This window comes from Alligator mississippiensis, chromosome 11 (genome assembly GCF_030867095.1).
Source record: "Alligator mississippiensis isolate rAllMis1 chromosome 11, rAllMis1, whole genome shotgun sequence".
Classification (NCBI taxonomy): domain Eukaryota; kingdom Metazoa; phylum Chordata; order Crocodylia; family Alligatoridae; genus Alligator; species Alligator mississippiensis.
This window is the reverse complement of record NC_081834.1, coordinates 7,402,214-7,425,047: the sequence shown is the minus strand read 5'-3', so window position 1 is coordinate 7,425,047 and position 22,834 is coordinate 7,402,214. Positions and strand designations below refer to the sequence as shown.

At 45.1% G+C, this 22,834-nt stretch overlaps 1 protein-coding gene across 1 annotated transcript in view; it reads right to left on the bottom strand.

Moving 5' to 3' along the window:
• CERS3 (ceramide synthase 3) overlaps positions 1–22,834 on the bottom strand; it is a 75,566-nt gene that overhangs the window by 40,183 nt on the left and 12,549 nt on the right. The window contains exons 2-6 of the mRNA XM_019477750.2: positions 13,290–13,472; positions 9,418–9,535; positions 7,607–7,725; positions 1,680–1,737; positions 591–641 (exon numbers count right to left, since the gene is read on the bottom strand). Coding sequence (XP_019333295.1) covers positions 591–641; positions 1,680–1,737; positions 7,607–7,725; positions 9,418–9,535; positions 13,290–13,472 — 529 coding nt within the window. The remainder of the gene's footprint in view (positions 1–590; positions 642–1,679; positions 1,738–7,606; positions 7,726–9,417; positions 9,536–13,289; positions 13,473–22,834) is intronic.

The following is a 22,834-nucleotide window of genomic DNA, read 5'->3' as shown; positions in this document are numbered from 1 at the left end:
AAAGGGCGGAGCTGGGGGACTGGGAGAGCGGGGGTTAGAAATCAGGGGGCTCATAGCAGAGCCCCCCATAGAGCACAGGGCAGTGGGGGCAGCAAGGATCACTGCCCCCCACACCCAGCAGTACCTGGTGAGTCAGAGCTTTTTTTTTACCCAAAGTGCCAGGAGCTGGGGCGGGTAGGACAGCCATTGCCGGGGCTGAGAGAGCGAGTGAGGAATGGGCCTGGGCAATTTGGAGATTCAGCAGCAGCTGAATCTCCGAATCAGATTTGGCCGAATTGATTCGGGACAGCGATTCGAATCACCGAATTGAATCACTGTCCCCTGAATCGGCCAAATCCGAAGCAAATACTAGCCGCATCGCACAGGCCTAGGTGGAAGGCGACTTGCTGGGAGGTCTGAATTGCAGAATAAGCTGCCCAAAGCAGAGCTCTGAGCAGCATTTGGCTGTGGGCTAGAGTCTATAACACAACGTTTCAGTCTGGCCTTCTCCGGAAGGGCGTAGTGGAGAAGGAGATACTTCTGCAGACTATTTCTTCTACTAGGGTAAGTAGCAAGAATACTAAGTTGATCAGTGGTTCGAAAGAGCTCACCTGATATGGGTAGCTGACCCACGCTTGCCAGATGTCATAAAACCAAGGTTTCTGGGAAAAAAGACAGAACCAGAGAAAAAATGAATAACTGAGCACTAGTTCGTCTCCTCAGCTTAAAAGCCCCTATATTGTAAAAAGTGACGCTACAGGGTGAAACAGGTTTTTCGACTGCAGTCTTACACTACATTTCTTCCATATCAACCCTCCCCCTAAAGCAATTCTCTCTCTCAGGTTTAACGAGCTACTCATAGTGTGATGGCAACATCTTGGGACACCTCAATGTTTCACTTTTCCACATCAAAGTTTTTGGGTGTAGTCTTTCTATTACTGCAGTTGCTCAAAGTGCACTGCTGTGACGATTCAAACATTTTTTTGTACCTGGTAAACATTTTCAGTCTCAGGGTTCAGCCTGATGAAAGATGCCAGTAGCGTTCATTCTGAGCAAGAGAACAGATTTGACTGCATCCATGTTCGTTAATCTTTCCTCTTCATTCTGAGCACCAACTGGGTGTTTCAGTAGTTACAAGGGAAAAATCCTTCACTCCACAGAATATCCCAGGATGTTGGGATGTTGGAAGCTGGAAGTAACCAGGCCAATCACGCTAAAATAGTGAACTGCTTTAGGATCATCTTGCAGTCGCACAAATTTTGCTATAAAGCCTCCAGATTTTTTATTAGGAAAAACAGTCTCACTTGATGTATTCCTTATGGGTACAAATTAGAAAAGCAGATTGTAATTGGGTAACATTTTAATAATTTTCATAATGTTGATGTTACCTGACAAACAAGTTCTGAAAAACTTTGTATCTTTACATGTACAGCATTTCCAACAGTGTATTGAGAAAGAAAAAACCTCAAATTTAAATTTAAAACAAAATCTGGGTGAGCACAGTGAACTGTCATTTAGATTACAACACTGTAAATTACCATTGTGCTCTGTATCCGAGATTGGCTGAAGTCAATAAGAGTCTTCCCACAGACTTTAAAAGCTTTTGAAAAAGGCCTTTATTTTGTATGTAAGCATACAAAACAATAAAAAAAAGGGCATTAGAACAGAAAATATTCCCCAAATAAATAAATTAAACTTACATCATATAGAAATAAAAATCCAGCAATGGATGATGAAAGATGAAATGTAAATCGCCAGCTACAAAATGGAAATGAAATGACACAAGAACAAGCAGTTATTCTGCATTTGCAATTGTCATCATTAAATACAATCGTGGCAGCGAATACAGCCTGCACATAAATATACAAAGTTATCTTTATCCGTTACTCTGTGGGCATCTATTAGTTACTGTCTGCATATTTCTAATAATCGTTTAATATGCAAATGGTGATATTTAAGTAGAGGACGAGTCATTAACCAAAGCACAGGGCTTTACATAATCACCATAGGATAGACACATTTCTCAATTGCAATTATCTACAGCATTCTCTCTCATCTGACTGGCTTACTCCAGGACAATGTTGGTAAAATGAATATACGTAGTAAATAGCCATTCAGTGCCCAATTTACACATGCACACTATAGGCTGGTAGGATCACCTATTAATAAAGCTGCCCAACACATTCCATTGCATAGATTATTTTACACTGTGAATCTGAAGCTCTGGCCAGGTTTGCCAGTATTTGGCTGAGATGTGTGGTCAGGTCTGGTGGCAGTTGTGTGGTACTTACTAGTGGCTGCAAAACAAAAGTTCACCAAAATTTAGGGAGGAGACAGTGGCTTTGGTTCACTGATCTAAAATTTCAAAACAAAGCTTATTATATGGATGGAAAAAAAATTAAACGGTGCCCACAGACAAATAGCACCCAACCTTTCTGCTCTCCCACACCCCAGGCCAGATGGGCAGTGCCAGGTCCATCTGCATGCTGGATCTGGACAGCGGTCCTGATCTGGTGTGTAAAGTGAGTGTAGCTAGGGATTGATCTGGCCACGTGGGGCCTGGAAATTTGGCAGCAGTGGGGAGGGTAGCAACTGCTCCCCCTTGCCATCAAGTTTCCCGACCCGTGGCCAGATGCAATGGCTTCATGGGTTAGATTTGGCCTGTGGGCCCGGGGTTGAGAACCTCTCCCATAAGCCACTATGAACTGAAGCCACGTGGGCTGCTTAGCAATCAATATGGAGACATGAAATGCAGCCAGCCCAGTAGTGTTGTAACATCTCACGAGCCCGTGTGGGAGGTAGCATCTTGGGACTGGGTGGGGCACAAGACTGCATTGAAATGCTCCTGCTCCCATTTCACAAGATGCTGGAAACACTGCACATACTCCTAGACCTTTTTCTACAGGCTCTGGCCCAATCCAGCACTCGCCTCTTCCTAGAGCAATTCTTGCTGGCAACCAGAAAACATTTGATTTTCAGATGTCAAGATGTTCCTTGGTAATAGAAACAGGCACCCGAAGTCTGCTGAGAACCATTTATGTTTACAAGGTGTTATGTGAGGAGGCTTGGAAAGAGAGCTGGAGAATAACCAGAAAGTAAATGCTGACTTGCTGAGAAAGATGAGATGAGATGAGAATCCTGAAAGCTGCCTTTACTAGAGCTGGTATGTAGAGAACCGTGGTCTTTGTTAACACCAATTCACACGAATTAATACCCGAGATGACGACCACTGTAACTTGTCTTGACAAAGGAAACTCCACCGCACTGCATTGTTCTGCTCCATCTCAAGGCCACCGGAAAATAGGTGTTCAAGCCTTACCCAGCATTTTAAAATGGAAAATGAGGAGGAGAGAAGAGGAGAAGCTAAATGGACTAATCTGAATAGTCTGAGAGTCTGAGAAAGGAATGAAAGAAGTGCTGGGGATGCCCCAGCAGCAATAGGCAATCAGAGTTCTTCCTACCACCATAGCATCTTTTAGCAAATGATACAAGTGCTCGTTAACACGAATAAACAAAGCTTTGCAGCACTTTGTGATGCAGTTGCTACTGCCACCAACCAATTGGAATGATCCCAGCAACAAAAAAGAATCAGGGGTCTAGGAAATGTGATTTATGAGGAAAAAACTGAAAGAACTGAGATTATTTAGTCTGGAGACAAGACGGAGAAGGGATTTGATAACAGTCTTCAAGTACATAAAGGGTGGTTATAAGGAGGTGGCAATAAATTACTTTTCTGTGGCCATGTGGGATAAGAAATAGCAGTCCTGAATTGCAACAAGGGAGATTTATTGAGAAAGATCTTCCTTATATCCAATCTATGAGCGTGGTTATGCTCTGAAACAGTTTAGAGAGTCTGTGGGATCTCCACCCTCAGAAGTTAAGAGCAGATTAGACAAATACTTGGACGGGATGGTTTAGACGGGGACAAACCCACCTGCAGCAGGGGCCTGGATTAGATAGCCTCTTGAAGGGCCTTCCAGCCCTATTTCCACTGCAGACAGGTAACATTTAAGCAGCACTGAAACGAACTGAATGATTTAGAGTGAGGACTAGAACTCAACAGCATGTGTAGACGAAACAAGGGGCATGTGTGCACGACACTTTAAAGTGGGCTAAATGCTTTGGCACCGCTTTAATGGTGCCAGTGTTTGCACGCCTTGGCGGCATATTGCGCATTAATTCCAGCTGCCGTAGGAAATTCAGTGGCATCGTGTGCCTTAAAACGACTTGGGGCACAGCAAACTAAAACTCCTTCGAGGAGTTTTAGTTTGCTGCCCCTATAGCTGTGGAGAGAAGCACCGGGCTGCATGCAGCTCCGTGGCTCTGCAGGAAGCCCACGCAGGCAGCCTGGTAGCAGCCCGGGATAGCAGGTCCACCCAAGAAAAGCGGCGAGTCTGATCTTCCCCGTGTCCTGGAGCCTGCCTGCGTGCCCGAGCTGTGTGGGGGCCCAGTGCTTCCCTCCGCAGTTGCGGTGCCGCCCAGGACTTCCCAAGCCAGATGCCTGTGGGCGAGTGCTGCCAGGGAGTAGGCACTGCTGTTGCTGCAGAGGGAAGCATCAGCCCCTGCAGCTCAGGGACCGCTCCACCCACTGGCAGCTTGCCCTCCCCTCCCCACCGGAGAGGCAGGTAAATCAGCGGGGTGTGTGTTTGACATGGGGGGTTTAAATCAGCCCTAAATTGAAGCGGTGGTTTTTTAAAACCCACCGCTTCAATTTAGGGCCTGTTTCATCTACACTTGCCCCAAGACGGACTCCCCAGGCATTAACCATTAGACATGAGGGAAACCATGACTGCACTGGATGATCAGACTCTAGGACCTGACGCTATGCTGGTAAAACTCAGTGGCATTGCCCTGGCTTTACACCTATACAAGCAAGAGGAGAATAAGGACCGTTACGTTTTCAGTGGCCTCCTCAAACATGTGGTAAGATCACAGCTGTGCAACTAGGCATGGTCAGTTTGGCAAAGAGTTCACATGTATTTCCTCTCCTGTCCCACCCCATTTTCATACCACCTCCTCGGGCTTGGTCCTGCAAGGTGTTGAGGGCCCGGTACTTGACCTCGTGAAGCACATAGTCATGTGGAGTAGGCCCACTGGAATTATACCTAGGCTTTAATTTAATCATGTGCTTAAGTGCTTTCCGGTATCAGGACCTTGCAAGGTGCTGTATGTTCTGATCAAACCAAGAAATTACATTTATGCATGTATTGGCTTCAAACGGGAGTGTGTGCATGCACCGCTGAAGAATCAAGACTTTAGTTTGCAGTCCACTGAGTTTCACTGTGAATCTGGATTTTGAACAACCCCCAAAAACACAACTTGTCCAAACTCAAGCTCTGCTTGAGTCACATTTCAATCTGCTTTGAACCCAGCAACCTGAGAGAGGGGCCAGCCACAGCTTCAGGAACCTGTTCCATGCAACTGATGCTAACAATAGAGGACAGCAGCTTTCCCACACAACTTAGCAAATGGATTTTAATCAGACCAGGAAGTTTTGTGCAAAGGATTTTTAAGACTCTAATGTTGCCCAACTGGGAGCACTAATTCCTTATGTATGGTTTAGACCTGGCTCAGCCAAATTTCCCCATAAATATGCTGATGGAGATTTCAGACTTTTAAAACATGTTGATGCTTGGAACCTCGCCTATAAAAAGGGCACAATGATGTTCCCAATTTGCTGCCTTGGGAACATGATTCAATTAAAGTTTGTTGGCAAGCAGCACCACAAAAGGCAAGTAGCTGCAGAGGACACAGATCTAACATTGCTCACCTCCAGCACTGTCAAAGCTGTCAGACGAGTTTTAAGTCTAGAATCTCCCTGCTGCTTAAGGAAAAGCACCATTCGAAAGCCTAATTTTACAAGCAAGGTCAAGACATCTGACACCAAAACCCATGTCAGAGCCTTAAATGTACATGGCAGGTTTGCCAAAGCATTTTGCTCCTCACAGTTATACTTGTGAAATATTTAATTTGTATTTTAACCAGTAGAGGCCAGCTATGCCTCTCCTGCTGGATGCATGCCCATGGAATCAAGCACATCAGCAGCCAGGTTTTGGCCTCATAGTTATATGCACTGGAAATACATTACAATAGAATAATTTGTACGGGCAACTATCCTGTAGCTGTGTTTTAAACTATGTTATTACCATGCTTTTAATAAGAGATAAATAACCTTTCCAAAGCTTCATATTCACATCCAAGTCCTTCCTCAACAGTGATGAGTCTGCTGAGAAAGCGGTCCATCAGTAGCATCATATTGTTCTCTTGCGTCTCCCCCCTCCTCCCTATCTGTCACTTTAGACCTACTTACGTTCTTGTTTTCTATTTAAGTTGCCTTGCCTCTTGCAGACAGAAACTAATTGTCTTGTTCTGTGTCTGTACAATGCCCGGCACAATGGGATCCTGCTCCATGGCAAGAAATTCTAGATGTTATAATATTACAAAAATGTATAAGTCAATTATTGTTTCTGCTGCTTGTTTACATGACTCCTAAACCCAGAAAGGGTTTTTAAGATGGCAGAACAAATATACACAGGAACAAGTAATAATAAGGCATTTGCTTTCTGAACACATCTTCATAAACAAAAACATTAGATCATCCCATCTGGAAACAAATGAACAGAAGACCTCCACTTGCTCACAAGCCACAAAAAAGTATTAGGAAAGCAACCCTTTTGTTTATTTTGTATTACATATTATGTAGTGATATTTTATTTATAAAACACTTCAGTAAAGATTTAGTAACAAGACTGCTTTCCATTTAGTTGACCAATTTTAAATGAATTAAAAATAGGCAGGATTATTATACCTGAATTCATGACTATCCTTCTCAGAGTTTGAGTGCTTGAATGTAAATATATGCATATATTGGTCATGCAAGTATATATTAAAGGCATGTCAGTTGGATGATTTAACTACATGGGAAGAAGCCAAAACAATGTGACTTGTAACTACAAGTGTAAAAAGTTTCATCCCATGCACTGCAGAACACGGGAACTGCAGCGTTTTAAGTCATTTCTCAAACGTATCAAATGCTCCATATTCTACCATGCCATCAGCTGCTGATGTGCTAAAACAACATTAAATCCACCATGTCATCCCAGTGAATCTAGTGATGCCTAACCAGGAAGTTTTGGGACATTATATAAACACACAATGCTAATTATGAAGTTGCTGTAAATTGTTCACTAAATTGCCACAGCAGCAAAATATGCCAAATTAGACACCCCTGAACAATCCTGGGGTGATGCAAAATAAAAGGCATGGTGATTTCTTATGTTCTGTCAACAAACAGGCATGTGACCTGAAGTCACCTCACATCTCCATTTGTAAAAGATGGAGAATAATATTGGTTTTCCTTTTCTTTTTTAAGAATACGTTGAGTTCAAGATACGAAAACTATTGTAGCGCTCGCCAAAGATCTCCAAAACTGCTCAGATCATGTTTTGGAAACAGATATGGGATTTAAGGTGGTCTATTTGTCCCAGCCTAAAGAAGGCAAGAAGCACTAAGCACCTGCCTTTTGAAAAAATGGATCCCTTTAAGGAGAGTTTCAAGCTGGGCTCAGAAGCGTCAGTCACTTTTGAAATATGTGGCCCCACAAGAACCAAAAGTTTTCCCTTCTTACCAGGACTCCTTAAATTTTTGCACCATCGTTGGGATCTCAAGATTTCTTCGCCTCTTGAACCACTTTTGTACCAGGTGAACCGTCCAATTACACTTTTTGGCCAGGCGCAGCATCTCTGACTACAAGAGGAGAGGAGTGAGTCAGCAATCAGGAGCAACGTGAACATCAGATACCAGCTCCTTCACTTAGCGTGTTACAGAACAACTTCCTGAAATAAGCTCGGTGTTGCCAAGAAAAAAAAAAAAAAGCAATCTGTCTACAGGCACCAACTTGTATGCTTCATTCTCGAAGAAAACATTCATCATTCACAGAGGCCGCCCCTCATTTATTCAACATAAAAAAGAATGCAAGGGTTTCCCTTCAAGGATTTGCTGTACAATTTTATGCTGCAAATATGCTGATGTAAAATAACGCAAGGGTGAAATTGTGCTATTATCTTTGTGGTGGTTTCTGAAGACTCTTGACATTATCATTCATTTTTCAACTCTGCAGCATTTACTGCTGACAAGAAAGAGATGAGTTGCTGTGGCACCATGCAAAACACTCCCTGGCATTCTGGGAGACACAGAGGGGATGTCCACACAGTAGCCCCACTCGCCCACCCTTGTTCTCATGCACCAAACCCAGAAGTGTGACATGCAACAGAAAAGCAATAAAGAGTGGGTAGGCAGAGCATACTTGAGAGCTGCCCATGCCGCTAGGACCAGGGGTATAATGGAGATATACCCAAAGCAACTTTAGCCAACAAGAGTTTTTTTATACCCTTGTATAAAGTGAGGGGAGCCAGCCTTGTGGTTAAAGCTTTGGCATGGAAATCAGGAGACCCAAGAGCTGCACCAAATTGTGGCGTGATAAGGGGCATCCCACTTGATATCTCCATCTGTACATGGAAGGAAAAGCAACAGAGAAATAAGGACACTTGCAGAAAAGAGAAATCTGTACAGATGAATATGCTTATCTTTACTGATAGCAGGCCAAAGATAAAATGAGCTTATAGCAGAATCAGGAATAGAAAGAAAGAAAAAAAAAAAAAATCAGACACCCCAATTAACAGTCTTTGGCTCCAACTCCAGGCCAGTTTTGGGGGTGAACCATCAGGACAAGTGCTCTGGGCCCCAGGAGCTTCAGTTAATGCAAGTCCCACATGTGGGTGGGAGGAGAGAGTAGCCCACAGTGTATCCTTGGTTTGGGAGACTCAGAACTTTATTGAACTTAACTTTAAACTAGGAGATGCATCTTCCTTTTAGGCAACAACCCAGTGACTGTGGAGCTGTTTACCATTAGCAGTGAGGAGAGCAAGCATCTCCCCCACCGTTAGAAAGATTCATTTTCTGAGTTTGCAAATCTTGGCTTATTTTCTCTTGTTCCTGTTCAAAAGCCAACAACAGATTTTTTTTTTTTGGTCCCCTGCACAGCCCATGATTACATACGTACTAATATATATCAACTGGAAGGTTTCCAGCTTAATGTTTTTTATATTATTCCTTTAAAACACAATATAAGATTTCTTTTAACCAACAGATGTCCATTGCCGTTTTCTCCAACTAGAGTGTCTTAAAGATTGAGCACTGATATTTCACTGGAAAGAACACCGGCAACCTGACCTAGAAATGTCATGCCAAGAAATTAAATATATATTATGAATATCATATACCCTGTCAGCCTGGTAGCAAAATAACTCAAAGTGGATTCAATCATTTGTCCATCTCCTGGAACCCATCCCATGTCACCATTGTGGAGAGCTGATTGAAACACTGAGTTGGGACTTTACAAATCCCCCAAACCCCAGTAAAAAGAAATGGGATCCTTACTTGGGATGGATGTCTTGTGCAGCTTTGGAAATAAGCCTCTAAAACAGAGTTGGGCTGAGGCTTCACTCGTCTTACATTCTTTATATCTAAAACTTTGGCTAGTGGCAGGGCAACGTATCTGAAAAGACAGCAGAAAAAAAAACCCACACGGTGATGACACACAGTCAACTTGTCCTCGGGGATGCTGAGGAGTCCATCAGCAACATTTTGATCTGTCACAGGAAATATGAAATACTTGTGTGCCATTTTCAGGAGAGCTGCTTTAGTTGCAAATAATGGCCACCCAACCCAGGAAGGAATAGTCGGCATGTTGTTGCTTGCACAAAAGCTAAATATATGGTTTTGTCATTAAAACATACACCAGAAATGCTGGATTCTGCAAAGGAACGTTCTGAACTTTTCCACCCTGTCATATTTCAGAGGCAGGTTGGGCCGGGCAGGGCATGGGGAGAGGGAATAGTTGTGGGACATGAATACAGAAGAGCCCTCACCACACCAGCTCAAAAAGTGCAGGGGAGTAATTGGGAGGCATTGCTTATCTGGGCCAGGAACAGGAAGGGGAACATCAATACTCTCCCATAACCACCTCGGAGTGATAGCCAACGAAGAACCCTGCGTGCAAGGAAGTTCCCCAGCAGCCACTGAGTTGATGGGAAAATGGCATAGCACCTTCTACAAATGGGGGTGGCAGATGGGACTATCTGCTTGCAGCTATGGCATATGCTGCCAGCACTCATCTAAGTTACTTCGATTATTATCGTGCATCTCAAGCAGGTCCAAGGAGGTGATCCTCCCCCTTTACGCGACACTGGTCAGGCTGCAGCTGGAGTACTCTACCCAGTTCTGGGCACCCCACTTCAAGAGGGTTGTGGACAACATTGAGAGGGTCCAGAGGAGGGCCACCTGCATGATCTGGGGACTGCAGGGCAGACCCTACAATGAGAGGCTACAGGACCTGAACCTGTTCAGCCTTCACAAGAGAAGGCTGAGGGGGGACCTGGTGACCATCTATAAACTCACTAGGGGGGACCAGAAGGGTTTGGGGGAGACCTTGTTTCCCCTAGCGCCCCCCGGGATAACAAGGAATAACGGCCACAAGTTGTTGGAGAGTAGGTTTAGATTAGACATCCATAGGAACTACTTCACAGTTAGGGCGGCTAGGATCTGCAACCGACTTCCAAGGGAAGTGGTGCTGGCTCCTCCCCTGGGGGTCTTCAAGAAGCAGCTCGATGCCTACCTGGCTGGGGTCAACTGAGCCCAGTTTTCTTCCTGCCCAGGCAGGGGGTCAGACCTGAAGATCTGCAAGGTCCCTTCCGACCCGACTTCTATGATTCTATTTTGAAAGGAGATGCCTCATACCTACTCAGGTGCCTTGCATGTCATCATAAAAAGGGCTTATTTAGAAAAAAGTGGCCAGTCCTTTCTATTGAAACTCAGATGCATGACAGGACAGCTGTATGGCTAATTAAGCACGTGTGCGATTTCAGAACAGCACTGCAGTGAGGCACAGTTGGGCAAGGGTTTGCCCAGGAAAATAGAAGATGCAGCGAGTGGTTATAAACATCAGATCCCAATTATTTTTGATTTGGAACAAGAACGATCTTATCTGGGACTTTCTTAACTTTGTCCAGCTTACAACATGCCCAATATCCCCCCTTCTGCCCTGAAATAAATTATCAAAACATATTATGAGCATATTTTTAAAGAAACTAAAAAAAGTCAAGCAAAAATAAACAACATATATAACAACACTGAAATGCCCAAAATGTCTCCTAGACAGAGCCAAATGCAATCTGGCCTGTAGGACACCAGCTGCAGCAACAATTTCAGCCTTCAGAGCCAGATTTAAGAAAACAGCATCATAACGAGATCTGTGCAAAATGTTCGCGTGGTGTTTTGAGATGCCTCCAGTAGCCCCAGGTTCTCTAATGTTTTGCACACATGGGATACATCAACCTCACACGAATGACATGAAGGCTCAGGGAGATGTCCCCGAGGGAAGGGAGCACTGGGTTGAGAAGGCAAACTTCTCTGCTAGTCCACTAGAAACATGAAAAGCACTGGAATGTTTTTTGGGCATGTTGTGTTCAAGGTGAGAGGAAGCTGCAAGTTCTAGGAAACCATCAAACACCAAAAATGACAGGAACCAAGGGCAGTAGGACCCAGGGGAAGCACGGCAGGCTCCCACAACAGGAGGGCCCCCCCAGCCCGCCCCCCAGCCCCCCCCCCCCCCCCCCAGCCCTGGGACCATGTGGCTGCCCCAGCACCGGAACCACAGGTAAGGGAGAGGGGGGGAAAAAGGGCAGAGAAGGAGCCCAGGGAAAAGCGGCCCAGGGAAAAGCTGAGCATGGGGGATGGAAAAAAGTGGCCCCTTGCCTGCCCCGTGGCTGGTGCCCCATGCAGCAACCACTTGCAGCCCATCTGGAGCTGCCTGTACCTGCTCTGGATAGCCCCGCGCGGGCCGCGAGCAGCTGCAGCAGGGAGTGCCGGCCACGGGACAGTTTTCCCCCTTCCCCTGTGCTCAGCTTTTCCCCATGCTCCTTCCCGATGTGGAGGAAAGCAGCCCCTCCCCTGCCCTGTGGCCAGCGCTCCCTGCTGCAGCCGCTCACAGCCCACACGGGGCTGTCTGGAGCAGGCACAGGCAGCCCCAGGCAGCTTGCGAGTGGCACTGGGCACAGGGCGAGGAGGGGCCCATTTCCACGCCCCCCACCCATGCTCAGCACCACCTTGTAACCTGCCCCCACTGCCAGCCTGGGCCCTGCGCAGCTCTGGGCTCGCGTGGTGACAGCAGCTGCGGCTCCCCTACTTGCCACGCTGGGCAGGGTTTGCCACCGCTGCTCGTGGGCTGCCCAGCACGTGCTCTGTGCAGGCAGCAGCAGCCAACACTGCTCAGCACAGCAAGTGGGGGGGGCCACAGCTGCTGCCGCCAACGGGTGAGCCCAGAGCCAGATTACAAGCTGATACTGAGCACGGGGAAAAGCCGCCCCTTGCTCGCCCCGTGGCCAGCGTCCCACGCTGTAGCTGCTTGCAGACCTCCTGGGGCTGCCTGTGCCTTCTCCAAACAGCCTCGCGTGGGCTGCAAGTGCCTGCAGCAGGGAGCTGCCAGCCATGGGGCAGGCGAGGGGCCGCTCTTCCCCCGCGCTCAGCACTGGCTTCTTCCCTGCCAGCAAGCAGTGCGCTGCTGTGCACTGCCCCCCACCTATACCGCAGGGCTGGGGGGCACTGGGAGTGAGCAGGTGTGGGTGCCAGTGGGAGCTTGGTGCCCGTGCTGGTGTCCTGGGGCCAGCGCCAGTGTGGCCCAGAGCAGGGCAGCAGGAATATAGGGTCCTTGCCAGCAGGGGCTCTATGGAGCTTGGCCAGCTCCCCCTCTGCCTGCTGGTGCAGTCCAGCCTGGCTCCACAGACCCTTGCCAGCCTGTGCCCTGCTTTGGGCCCCACCTGTACTGGCCCTGAGACATTGGTACCAAGATGGTGACCAGGGGGCAGGGCACCTGTCAAGGGGCGGGGCTACCCAGGCAGCCCTCGACAGCCTGCCAAAACTGGGTATGCGTCCCTCCACCCAAAATAATTGCTCGTCCCTGACCTACAGGGATCCCTCCCTTGTAAATTGGTCTGTCCATGGAGCTGTAGTGGAGCAGGGTAGGTGCCCTAGATTTCACTAGCAACTACATCCCTGCGTATTCATTCCACTAGTATCAACTGCTGTGTTACCTAAACTATCGCACTCTGGCATCTGATCAGCTAATCTATCATTATGAAATCATTTACATGCATGTCTAGACACATTGTAGCTTGCTAATAGCTTGAAAGTTGAGGGGAGGATACAAAAGTAAAATTACATGCATACAGTTTCATAGTTGTTAGGGCTCTTACTTTTCAATGAAGAATCGAATAATCAGCAAAACAAGCGTGAAGGGTAGAAAAGCATATAACTGATGTGGCTTTGGAAAGACATAGCCATCACGGTCTTCAAAATCTGCCCACGTGACATTGGCAGGCATCCAGATGGTTTCCCACCAGAACCAGCTCTTGAGTGTCTTGAATGTATGTGCCATGCTAAGCAGGAAGAAAGAAAAGTATAAATTATTCTCAGAACACTGCAAAACACCCTTTATATTAATAGCACATAGTATATGGAATCCTTTTTTTTTTTTTTTTAGAGCATCTTGTTAGTGGTTAAAAAAAAAAAAGTAGTGATAAAAATAAGGCCAGCTCTACGTATTACTCAATGTAGTTCCACTGACTTCAGTGGCTATATCCTGATTTACAGTGATGGAGACCTGGCCCTCTCCATGTGCCAGAGGCAGGGGTAATTGCTTGCTTAAGGTAGGTACAGGAAACACTTCACTCAAGTCTCAGTCTCTTCCCATATCCAGATGTTTAGGCTTTTGGAAGGCAGAGATAGAAGATGACATTTGGGTAAGACAAGACTCCATGCATAAGAACATAGGACTAGACTGAACCTTGGGCACTGTTGCACAGGACACTTAGCATGTTTTTTGATCGCATTACCATGCCATATTAACATTTTCCAAGTAGAAAATGTAGGTAGGTACTGCTTACTACAATCTCTAAGCATAACATGAGACATGGTGCGAAACCCCCATGTAGTGTAAGGCCTGGGGCTGACAATCAGCAGATTGTCAGTCCTATCACTGGCACTACACTAGAGCCGATTGCTAGTCCCAGACAGTTCAAGACCCCAGGGCAGTGCCGGGGCTGGAACTGACAACCAGCAAGCTGTGCTGGTATTATCCCCATGGAGCAGTCAGATAATAACATACTACAATTAGGAAATATTCTTCCTCTGAAAAGTCCTCACTTTGCTACAATATGGATTGCACTTTGCACATTTTACTGGTTGAATTTCTGACGCTCATGTTTTAAGTGGTTAACATAGCCGAAGTTTAACATGCAATATGGCCCTTAGGCTGGGGCTGGTATTTTTGGCCCCTTCTATTAACTTTAAAATAGCCCTTGGGGAGAACCCTTGCTGACTTCCAATTTTTATGACTTGTTTCACCAGTTTATAGTAATGATGAACCAAATGTCTTGTAACACTATGGTGCAAGCATACAGAATACACCCAATGGACTTGATCATCTGTGGAATACTGTCCATCTAAAACTAACTACAAGGGAAAAAAGGATGAAAGTGAGCATAGGGTAACTCAGTGTTGGGGCACTATTGTTTTGCTGTCAAATTGGTCGTGCTCTGACGGTTAGCATCAAAAGAGTTGGTGCTCATTCTGAAAATGCAGCCATGCACAGTACCAATAAAGCTCATCATACAGAGCCTCATGGATAGAACTGCGAGGGAACAGCCAAGACTGTGTCACAGGAGATTGGGTTTTTGAAATTTCGTTCTGTTCCCATTTGGAAGACAAATATTAACATTTGGAATTCCCCATAAAAAAGGGGAGGATCAGCTCAAACAATATGCTTCATTTTGATAAAAAACTCAAAATTTTTTTTCCAATACTTTAATGATATATTTAACATCTATAAAGTTTTGTCATATTAAATGAACTTATGAAAAGAGAAATTAAAAAAGACAAAGACAGCCCAAATGTGTCAAAAACACGAAACAAATCACTTTGATTATGTTTCACCATGACATTTCATTTTAATTAGACATGTTCTACTTAAGTAGTCAGGGATACCATTCTGAAATGTACTGAATCAGCCTATTCTGATGGAAAATATTTCCACTTGAAAAGGTTGACCAATTCCACCCATGAAGCATAGAAATTCCTGCTCATGGGGACAGCCTTCAGTGGTAAGTGCATGCAAAACAGAGTACTAATAACTAACCACCTTATTTGCATGCTGAGAATTGCATATTGTTGCATCTCTCAGACTCACCCTTCTCTCTCATTCCCAACCCCTGTTTACCCAATACAGATACTGAGAAAGGATAAGAAAATTCATTCCATCCAAACGATGACCCCTGATGTTTCAGTTTTGTTTGCAACTCACTCTGGATTCTCCCCCGTGTCCTGTTGGACTGTATCCCAGGGCAGGCACCCCGGGGGGGACCAGCTCCAAGGGGAGCACCCAGGTCCATCCACACCTCCTTCACTAAGCCCAGCTGACACGAGCATGTCCTGGATTCTCACCTCCCCTTCGCAGCTTACCCACTCAGACTTTTCAGGTTCAGACCTCAATCCATTTCCCATGCATTTACATAAACAGTTGGGATTGAAATGTTCATAATTTAGCCATTTAATTTTTTTTTTTAATGCCAAAAAGGGGCAATAAAAATCTACCAAATGGATTGTCTGTGTGTATGTTTAAAAAGTACATCAATAAATAAATAAATAAAATCACTATTGTTCTTGAGCAGAGACCTCAGATGCCAAGTTTCAGCCTAGAGCAATTTTTTACTGCTGAATTATAAACTCCTGGAAGTAGGGATTTATAATGGGACAGCTAACAGCCCTTTAACTACAGCTAGCAGGCGCCATGATAATGAAGTATGGCTTTAAAAACATGACATTTTGGGTCAGACATAAAGGCTTGCAGACATCCAGCCCTACAAGGCCATGACAGGAAACTCCATTATATAGTCATTTTTCCTTTTTTTTTTTTTGTTTAAACCAGCCTGAGAATTGCAAACCCGTTAGAAGCTGTAACAGTTTACCATGCACAATAGAAAAAAAAGTCTGCTGTAACACAATAGAAGAAAAACCACTTGAGGTCAACCTGTGGTGCAATGCACCGTTGTTAAATCTAAACCCAACATACTGAAATATTAGAAATGGCCACAGCAGACTCTTCTATTAGATCTTTGGGATTTTAAACAACTCATCCTTCCAGTGCTGCTTGCTAATACTAGTGCTACCACAGTATTATTATCGACTTGATGTCTCTAGGTCCCAGCAATCCATCCCTTTTCAACAAGCACTTAAGCACGTGCTTACATGCTCTGCTAAATTAGAATCTAGGGGACTGACACAAAGCCCACATTTCAATACGGACACCAAGCATCAGCAGCAAAGCACAATCATAAACAAAGAAATGTTAGGCTGGAAAAGGACTGGGATCTCAAACCTCCTGCGCTGATATATATTCATTTTCTAAATTTTTTTTAGGGGCCCTGCAGGCCAAATAGAATAGCCTGGTGGGCCACATGCAGCCCATGGGCCGCATTTTGCCCACCCCTGGTCTAACCTGCTCTTAAAGATCACCAGTGATGGGGATTTTGCGACCTCCCTATATAGATCATCTCACTCTTAAATTCCTGGAGTTGGAAAGGTGTTTCTAATACCTAACCTAGGTCTTCTTTGCTGCTGCAATTTAAACTGATTTCTTCTCGTCTCTGCTGTGAACTGGAGAACAAGCAATCCTTCTTATAATAACCTTCTGTAGGCTGGAAGATGGCTTTTGCCTCTTACCTTAAGCAAACCCAATTGCTCTAGAAGGGGGTTTCTAGAGCATGGAGAAAGGGGATCCCTTGAGAAAGGATCTCTCCCAATCAGACTGCACGCAGATGTGAGCTCATTAAGGAGGACTGTTCTGGCCACCTGGGGAGGCATGGTAAATGGCTTCCCGAGACGTGTCTAGCTGTGAGTACATCCCCATTTGGTAGGCTAAGACAAAACTGATAGAGGGCAAGTATCCTTAGCCACCCTCCCAATCCTGAAGCCATGACCGGCAAAATAAGTTTTGCCCACCTGACTCTGCTTGGGGATATCAGGAACCAGCAATCTGATGGAGTAGATGGTTGAGGAGTAGCCCCACATGGCTGAGACACGCTGAGGGTTGGCATGTTTCAGCCTCTGGGGCCATTCTCTAGCTCTCTGCTTAATTGTGAAAGCAATGGACAGGGCTTGTTCTGCTGGGAGCAGTCCTAGGGTTGGTGGGAAGTCACGTAGACTGTCTGGAGAGACTGAACTCTCCCTCCCAGTCTAGGTCAGATTTAAGGTGTTTTGCCACAGCAATACCATGGAAAACTTGCTCCGCAGTGCTTACACCACATGCTGTTTGCAGGAGAGGAAGTCACTCTCCAGGGCTCAGACACCAACCTCAAACATGTACCATCACCACTCCTTTCAAGCAACTTTGGCCATCCAGATTTATTTAATCCCAAAATGTTACAGGTCAGCGATTCCTAAATGTTTTCGGCCAACAGACCACTGGCAACCCTCAATGTTTTTAAGCCATGAGCCGTTAGCATGAAACTTTTAATTGGAAGGGCAACCTATGGATCTGCTGTGGACTACTTCCCACAGTCTCACGGTTCACCAGAGTTACTGAACTGTTATTATAGACCCAATCTAGTGGCACCTGTCGCATCCCAGGAAGTCAGAGATGCTAGTAAAGCCTACCATAATTCCACTTAGTCTGGCCTGCACTAATCGAGCCAGCACACTCCCAATCATGACATTTTCTGGCTGCTTTGGTTAAGCACCTTTCCCAAACAGGCCAGTTTCAGGCTGACACCCAATCTGCATCATTGTTAAAGAAATGTGCTTCTAGATCACATTTCTTAGGGTCAGATTCTGCTCCCACTTATATAGGTGTGAAAATGAAGACACTCCATTGTCTTCTGGAGAAATTAGTCACAACAGCCTAAGTCCAATGAAACAGTCACTGGACTCAGCAGTTTCCCTGGATTTATGCCAGTGGAACCGACATAAAAATTACTGGATTCCAGGGAAATTAACTTTTTTTTGCTTGCCTGAAATTCTTACAAGACAGGTTTTCCCCTCAACATCATCCCAAGATCCCACTGCAGTTCCAAACAGGCTGCCCCGACTCGAGTGGGCTGTGGCATGAAACTCGAAAGGTGGGTCTCCTGCTTGCTCAGCGTACTCGACTTCCTTTCCTTACTGTGCCGGGCATTCAACCAAGCAGATTTACATGAATGATTTGGACTTCAGTTGTGCTCAACATACAATACGTTGCTGAACCACGAAACAAGCACCCATAATTTTCCTCTTGGGTTTAAGTCTAAGCAACAGCACTTTCTTCAGTACAATCCGATCTCCCCTGATGTGAACTGCAGCTCTGCTACTGACTTCGAGGTCCTTGCACAGCTTGATCTCAGTGAAACAGTTTGGGAAACTGGAAAGTCCCCTCAAATCCTAGAAACAGATGCATTCAACTGGGAAAGCTACTCCATTCCTTCACAAAGGACTTCTTGTGTCTGTGTTTTAAATGATCTGCTGCAAGGCAGAAAAATCAGGACCGAGGCAAGAAGCACAAAACACACAGCTAGGAAATGCCACAATATTTCTTGGACTTCAGGTCCCAATGATCTCACGAGGCTTAAGGACCTGATGATCTCATGAGGTCCCTTCTAGCCCTAAACTTCTGTGAATCTGAGCTAATTCCATTAAAACCTTGTACTTGGTTATGCTAGTCAGATATGGAGGCCAGGTTTTGATTTGGCACAACTTTACCGTTTGAATTTTGCAAGTCAAAAGGCAGCAGCTGTCAGGAACAGGGATCCATTTCCTATGGGTCTTGGGGCAGGGAAGATTCAGATAGACAGCTCCAATTATCTCCTCTTTCCACCAAAACCAGAAGAGTTCACAACTACTGTTGGGCAACAGCTAAATCAGATGGAGGGACTGATGATATAGACTTCAGACTAAGTTTGTGGGGAAGAGGGATTAAGTGCGCCTTTCCCTAGTTTTTCACAAAGGAAAAAACCAAACAATGTTGTGCTATACAGATGGTGAAAGATGCCATTATTTTTCTGTGTCTGTGACCATGAGGCATGATACTGCTGGCAAAACAAAGAACAGATTCAGCAGTGGTCAAGGGTGATAAAAAATTAGGAGTGTTAACTTACATGGCAAGACTGGTGAAGCTGGTACAGCAACTTAGGGTAGAACAGATATGACTGAAGTCTCCCACGTGCTTTAAGAAATAGTGACGCCCTACTGAGCTATTCAGCATCAGCACTAAGCAGCTGGGGTGAATCAATTTTAGTATCCGTATTACTGAAGCTCATCCCCAAATGCAGGGTTTCCTTTGTAAAGCCATGCAATGGATGTTACAGAAGTGCATCTCATTAGGCTTAACAACAAATTTGTCCTGCTTCGAGTTAGTAACTTTTACTCTGGGAACTTTAATTAACACCACATTAGAATAGATAAAGGCTGCGTACAGACATTTCGGGGAGGTTGGGGGGTTAGACTGCATTCAAAATAGCTACACTATCTAATGTAAGTCAGCATGGGTAGGGATCAGGAAACAGGCAGAGTCTGCAAGGGAATCAGGAGGGCAGGTAGAGTCTGTGGAGGGTGCATCAGGGGGCAGGAAAGGTCCACAGGGGGTTGGTAGGGTCTGGGAGAGTTTGGCAGGATCAGGGGGAGGCTCACCCGGGGGGTGGGGGGGTGCTCTCCTCCACCTCCTGGGACCAGGGGCTATATTTGGCCCCCTTACTCCCCCCACATCCCCAGACAAACAACTGCCTCTGGCAAACCTACCTGCCCATTCCTTCCACCCCAACTTACTTCCTCAGCTCCCAGCATCAAGGAACACTGACAGAACTGGCACTGGGAGCTGCTTGCAGTATTGGGGGGGAAAAGAGGGGGGCTGGGGGGCTAAAAAATAGCTCAGTGCCAGGGAGGGGGTAGAAAAAATGCAGCCCCAGAGCCCAGCTGCTGGCTAGAGCCTTCTTAGCCCTGGGGCTGTGCTGGGAACCGTACAGAAGTTCAGTTTGATTGGTCTGGCCAAACCGGAGCTGTTAGACTACCTTGGAATAGGATCATAGAACATAAGGGTTGGAAGGGACCTCAGGAGGTCACATCTAGTCCAACCCCCCTGCTCATAGCAGGACCAGCCCCAACTAGATCATCCCAGCCAAGGCTTTATCTAGCTGGGTCTTAAAATCTTCCAAGGGTGGAGATTTCACAGCCTCTCTGGGTAAACTGCTCCAGTGTTTTACTACCGTCCTAGCAAGTACATTTAACTTAGAGCGGGTTGGCCATTTTTAGACTAATCCAACTGTCCTGAACTTCTGTAAAGTTCACACATAGATCCACCTAAAGAGTGTAAGGTCTGCACCTGGGGCAACTAAATTAGATCTGGTGGCCATTTCTAATGCAGTATAACCTCCCCCAATCTTCCTGAATGTTTGTAAGCAGTTGAAGAGCTTGGATAAAAAAAAAAAAAATCTGCAAGGTAGCAAGAATAATACAACCTCCTGCTCTATTCAAGGCAGCAAGAGCAAGTAGGCATGCTGTAATACAAAAGTAAAAAGTTCTAGACAGACATTTTAACAGAATCCAGAAAATATTCAGGGTTATTAGTGCTGTACCCAAATTAGTGACTGGGTAGTATCAATACTATAGGCACAATCAGTGCCACACTATTCAACCTCTGAAATACTAATAAACTGATTTACACACCTCTGATGCACAGTAACGTGCAGCTCTATGAAAGGATTTCTACAGTGTAGTGCCTGGGACAGTAGGGCACTTAAGTTGCTCCAGGAAGTCTCTTCCACTGTTTTAGTCCTGAGCTGAATCTATTATAGCTTGAATCTACAGTTTACCAATTTCAATGGCTCTAAGATATTCTCAGCCTCAGATATTCTAGGTTTTCAAATAAGCTTTCTGCAAGGGTCTTCCAATAAACAGCACTCTAAGTAAAGGGATGCTATTCCCCCAATTCACACATTTCAGCTTTAATACAATTATCTATTTATCATACAGTGAATATGGCCCATGACTATGAATGGAAAACAAATGGTCTCACCAGTAACGTTCTTCCTGAAAATTGCAGCATCCTTCATATGTAGGCCAAACTCCCGGTTACCTTCCATCACCCTCTTAAGAGCATAATATAATACAATAACTGGACCTGTGAAGTCCCAAAAAACAGTTTTGGGGACTTCCCTGAATTCCAAGCAGTGTCTGACAGCACTTGACCCTGTGCAAGTATTCCAAAGCCAGGGCTGTCTGGACTAAAACTACTGCAACTTCTAAAGAAACTTTAATTTTGCACTCAGCATGCTCAGAAGCTTAACATGGACATTAATTTTCAGGGCAAAGGTAGCAGCATTGGAGGAACTGCACTAAAGCCTCATTCACTATTAGCCGCATGATGTGTATTAGATACCCTGGAGCACAAAGCCTTCCTTGCTTAGTTCATAGATCTCAGACATTAGGGCTGGAAGGGACCTCGGAAGATCATCGAATCCATTCCCACGCCTGAAGGGCAGGAAGTCAGCTGGGGTGATAGGATCCCAGCAAGATAAGCATCCAATTTACTCTTGAAGGTGTTCAATGTAGGTGCTTGAACCACCTCTGATGGCAGGCTATTCCAAACTTTGGGGGCTCACACAATAAAGAAATTCTTCCTTATGTCCAGCCTGAAATGGTCTTGGAGTAGTTTATAAGTTCAGAGTCCTGTTGCCCAAAAGGGAGCATGCAAGAAGGTATAAGGGTCTAGAAAAGTTTAGCAAGGTCAACAAACCTTCATCTCAATTCCACTAGCATTTTGCAGCTGCTAATTTAGAAGAGTGGTTCTTGCAGGTGAAGCAGTCACTAGGGGAAACTCCAGCCTCCAAGGCTTACTTTTGCACATTCAGCTAAGAGGCTCTAAAATTCACTGGGAACACCATGTACCCTGACAGCTTCAAGCAGAACTAAGATGTCTCTTCCCTTGATAAAGATGTGGGCCCCACCTACATTTCTGGTCAAGAGCCACAAGTATTTGGTAATTCTGGGCAGCCCTTGTCAGACTGAACCCGGTGCCGGTTGAAAATGATGCCTATTCTTGGGCTGTGCCTAATAGAAAACAAGCAGCAGCATTCCAAATATTAAGTAAATCCATGAGTCATGCCTTTCAAAATGACAAAACTGGGTTTAAAAATAAGGAAATAAATAAAATAAAATAACAAAGACTATTAAAAAAAAATTAAAATACATTTTGGGTTCTTCAGTTTTGCAACAAGTCTTTATGAATCATGCTTTCGAGTTATTCAGTAAAGCTGAGGTTTTCCATAATCAGCAACTTATGGCCCTAAGAAAACCATCATATAAATGAGTCACATAATTAAAACTTGTGAGTGGGTAGGGCAGCAACAGCTTTACGCTCCCAGGAGGACCACCTGAGATCAAGTCTCTGTTTCACAAGTCCCATAGGGTTTATTTTTCTTTTAAAGGTAACAGATCAGTAAGGACCATCAGTACTGGAAACTACTGCACAATCTGTGCTTTAAAGACTACTCTTGTACCATTCCAGCAAATTTCCTAACATATTAACAAAGTCATTTTAAATGTAATCGATAGCTCTGGACAGAGGTAACTTCAGCACATGAAAAGGCAAAAGAGAATTGCTACCTGGGCATGCTTATCACCTCTTATGCTGTAACTGTTCCATCTGCATACTCCTAGGGTTGATGTAACTTGGAATGAAACTGCATTAAAAGGTACAATGGCTTCTATGCTCCTATCA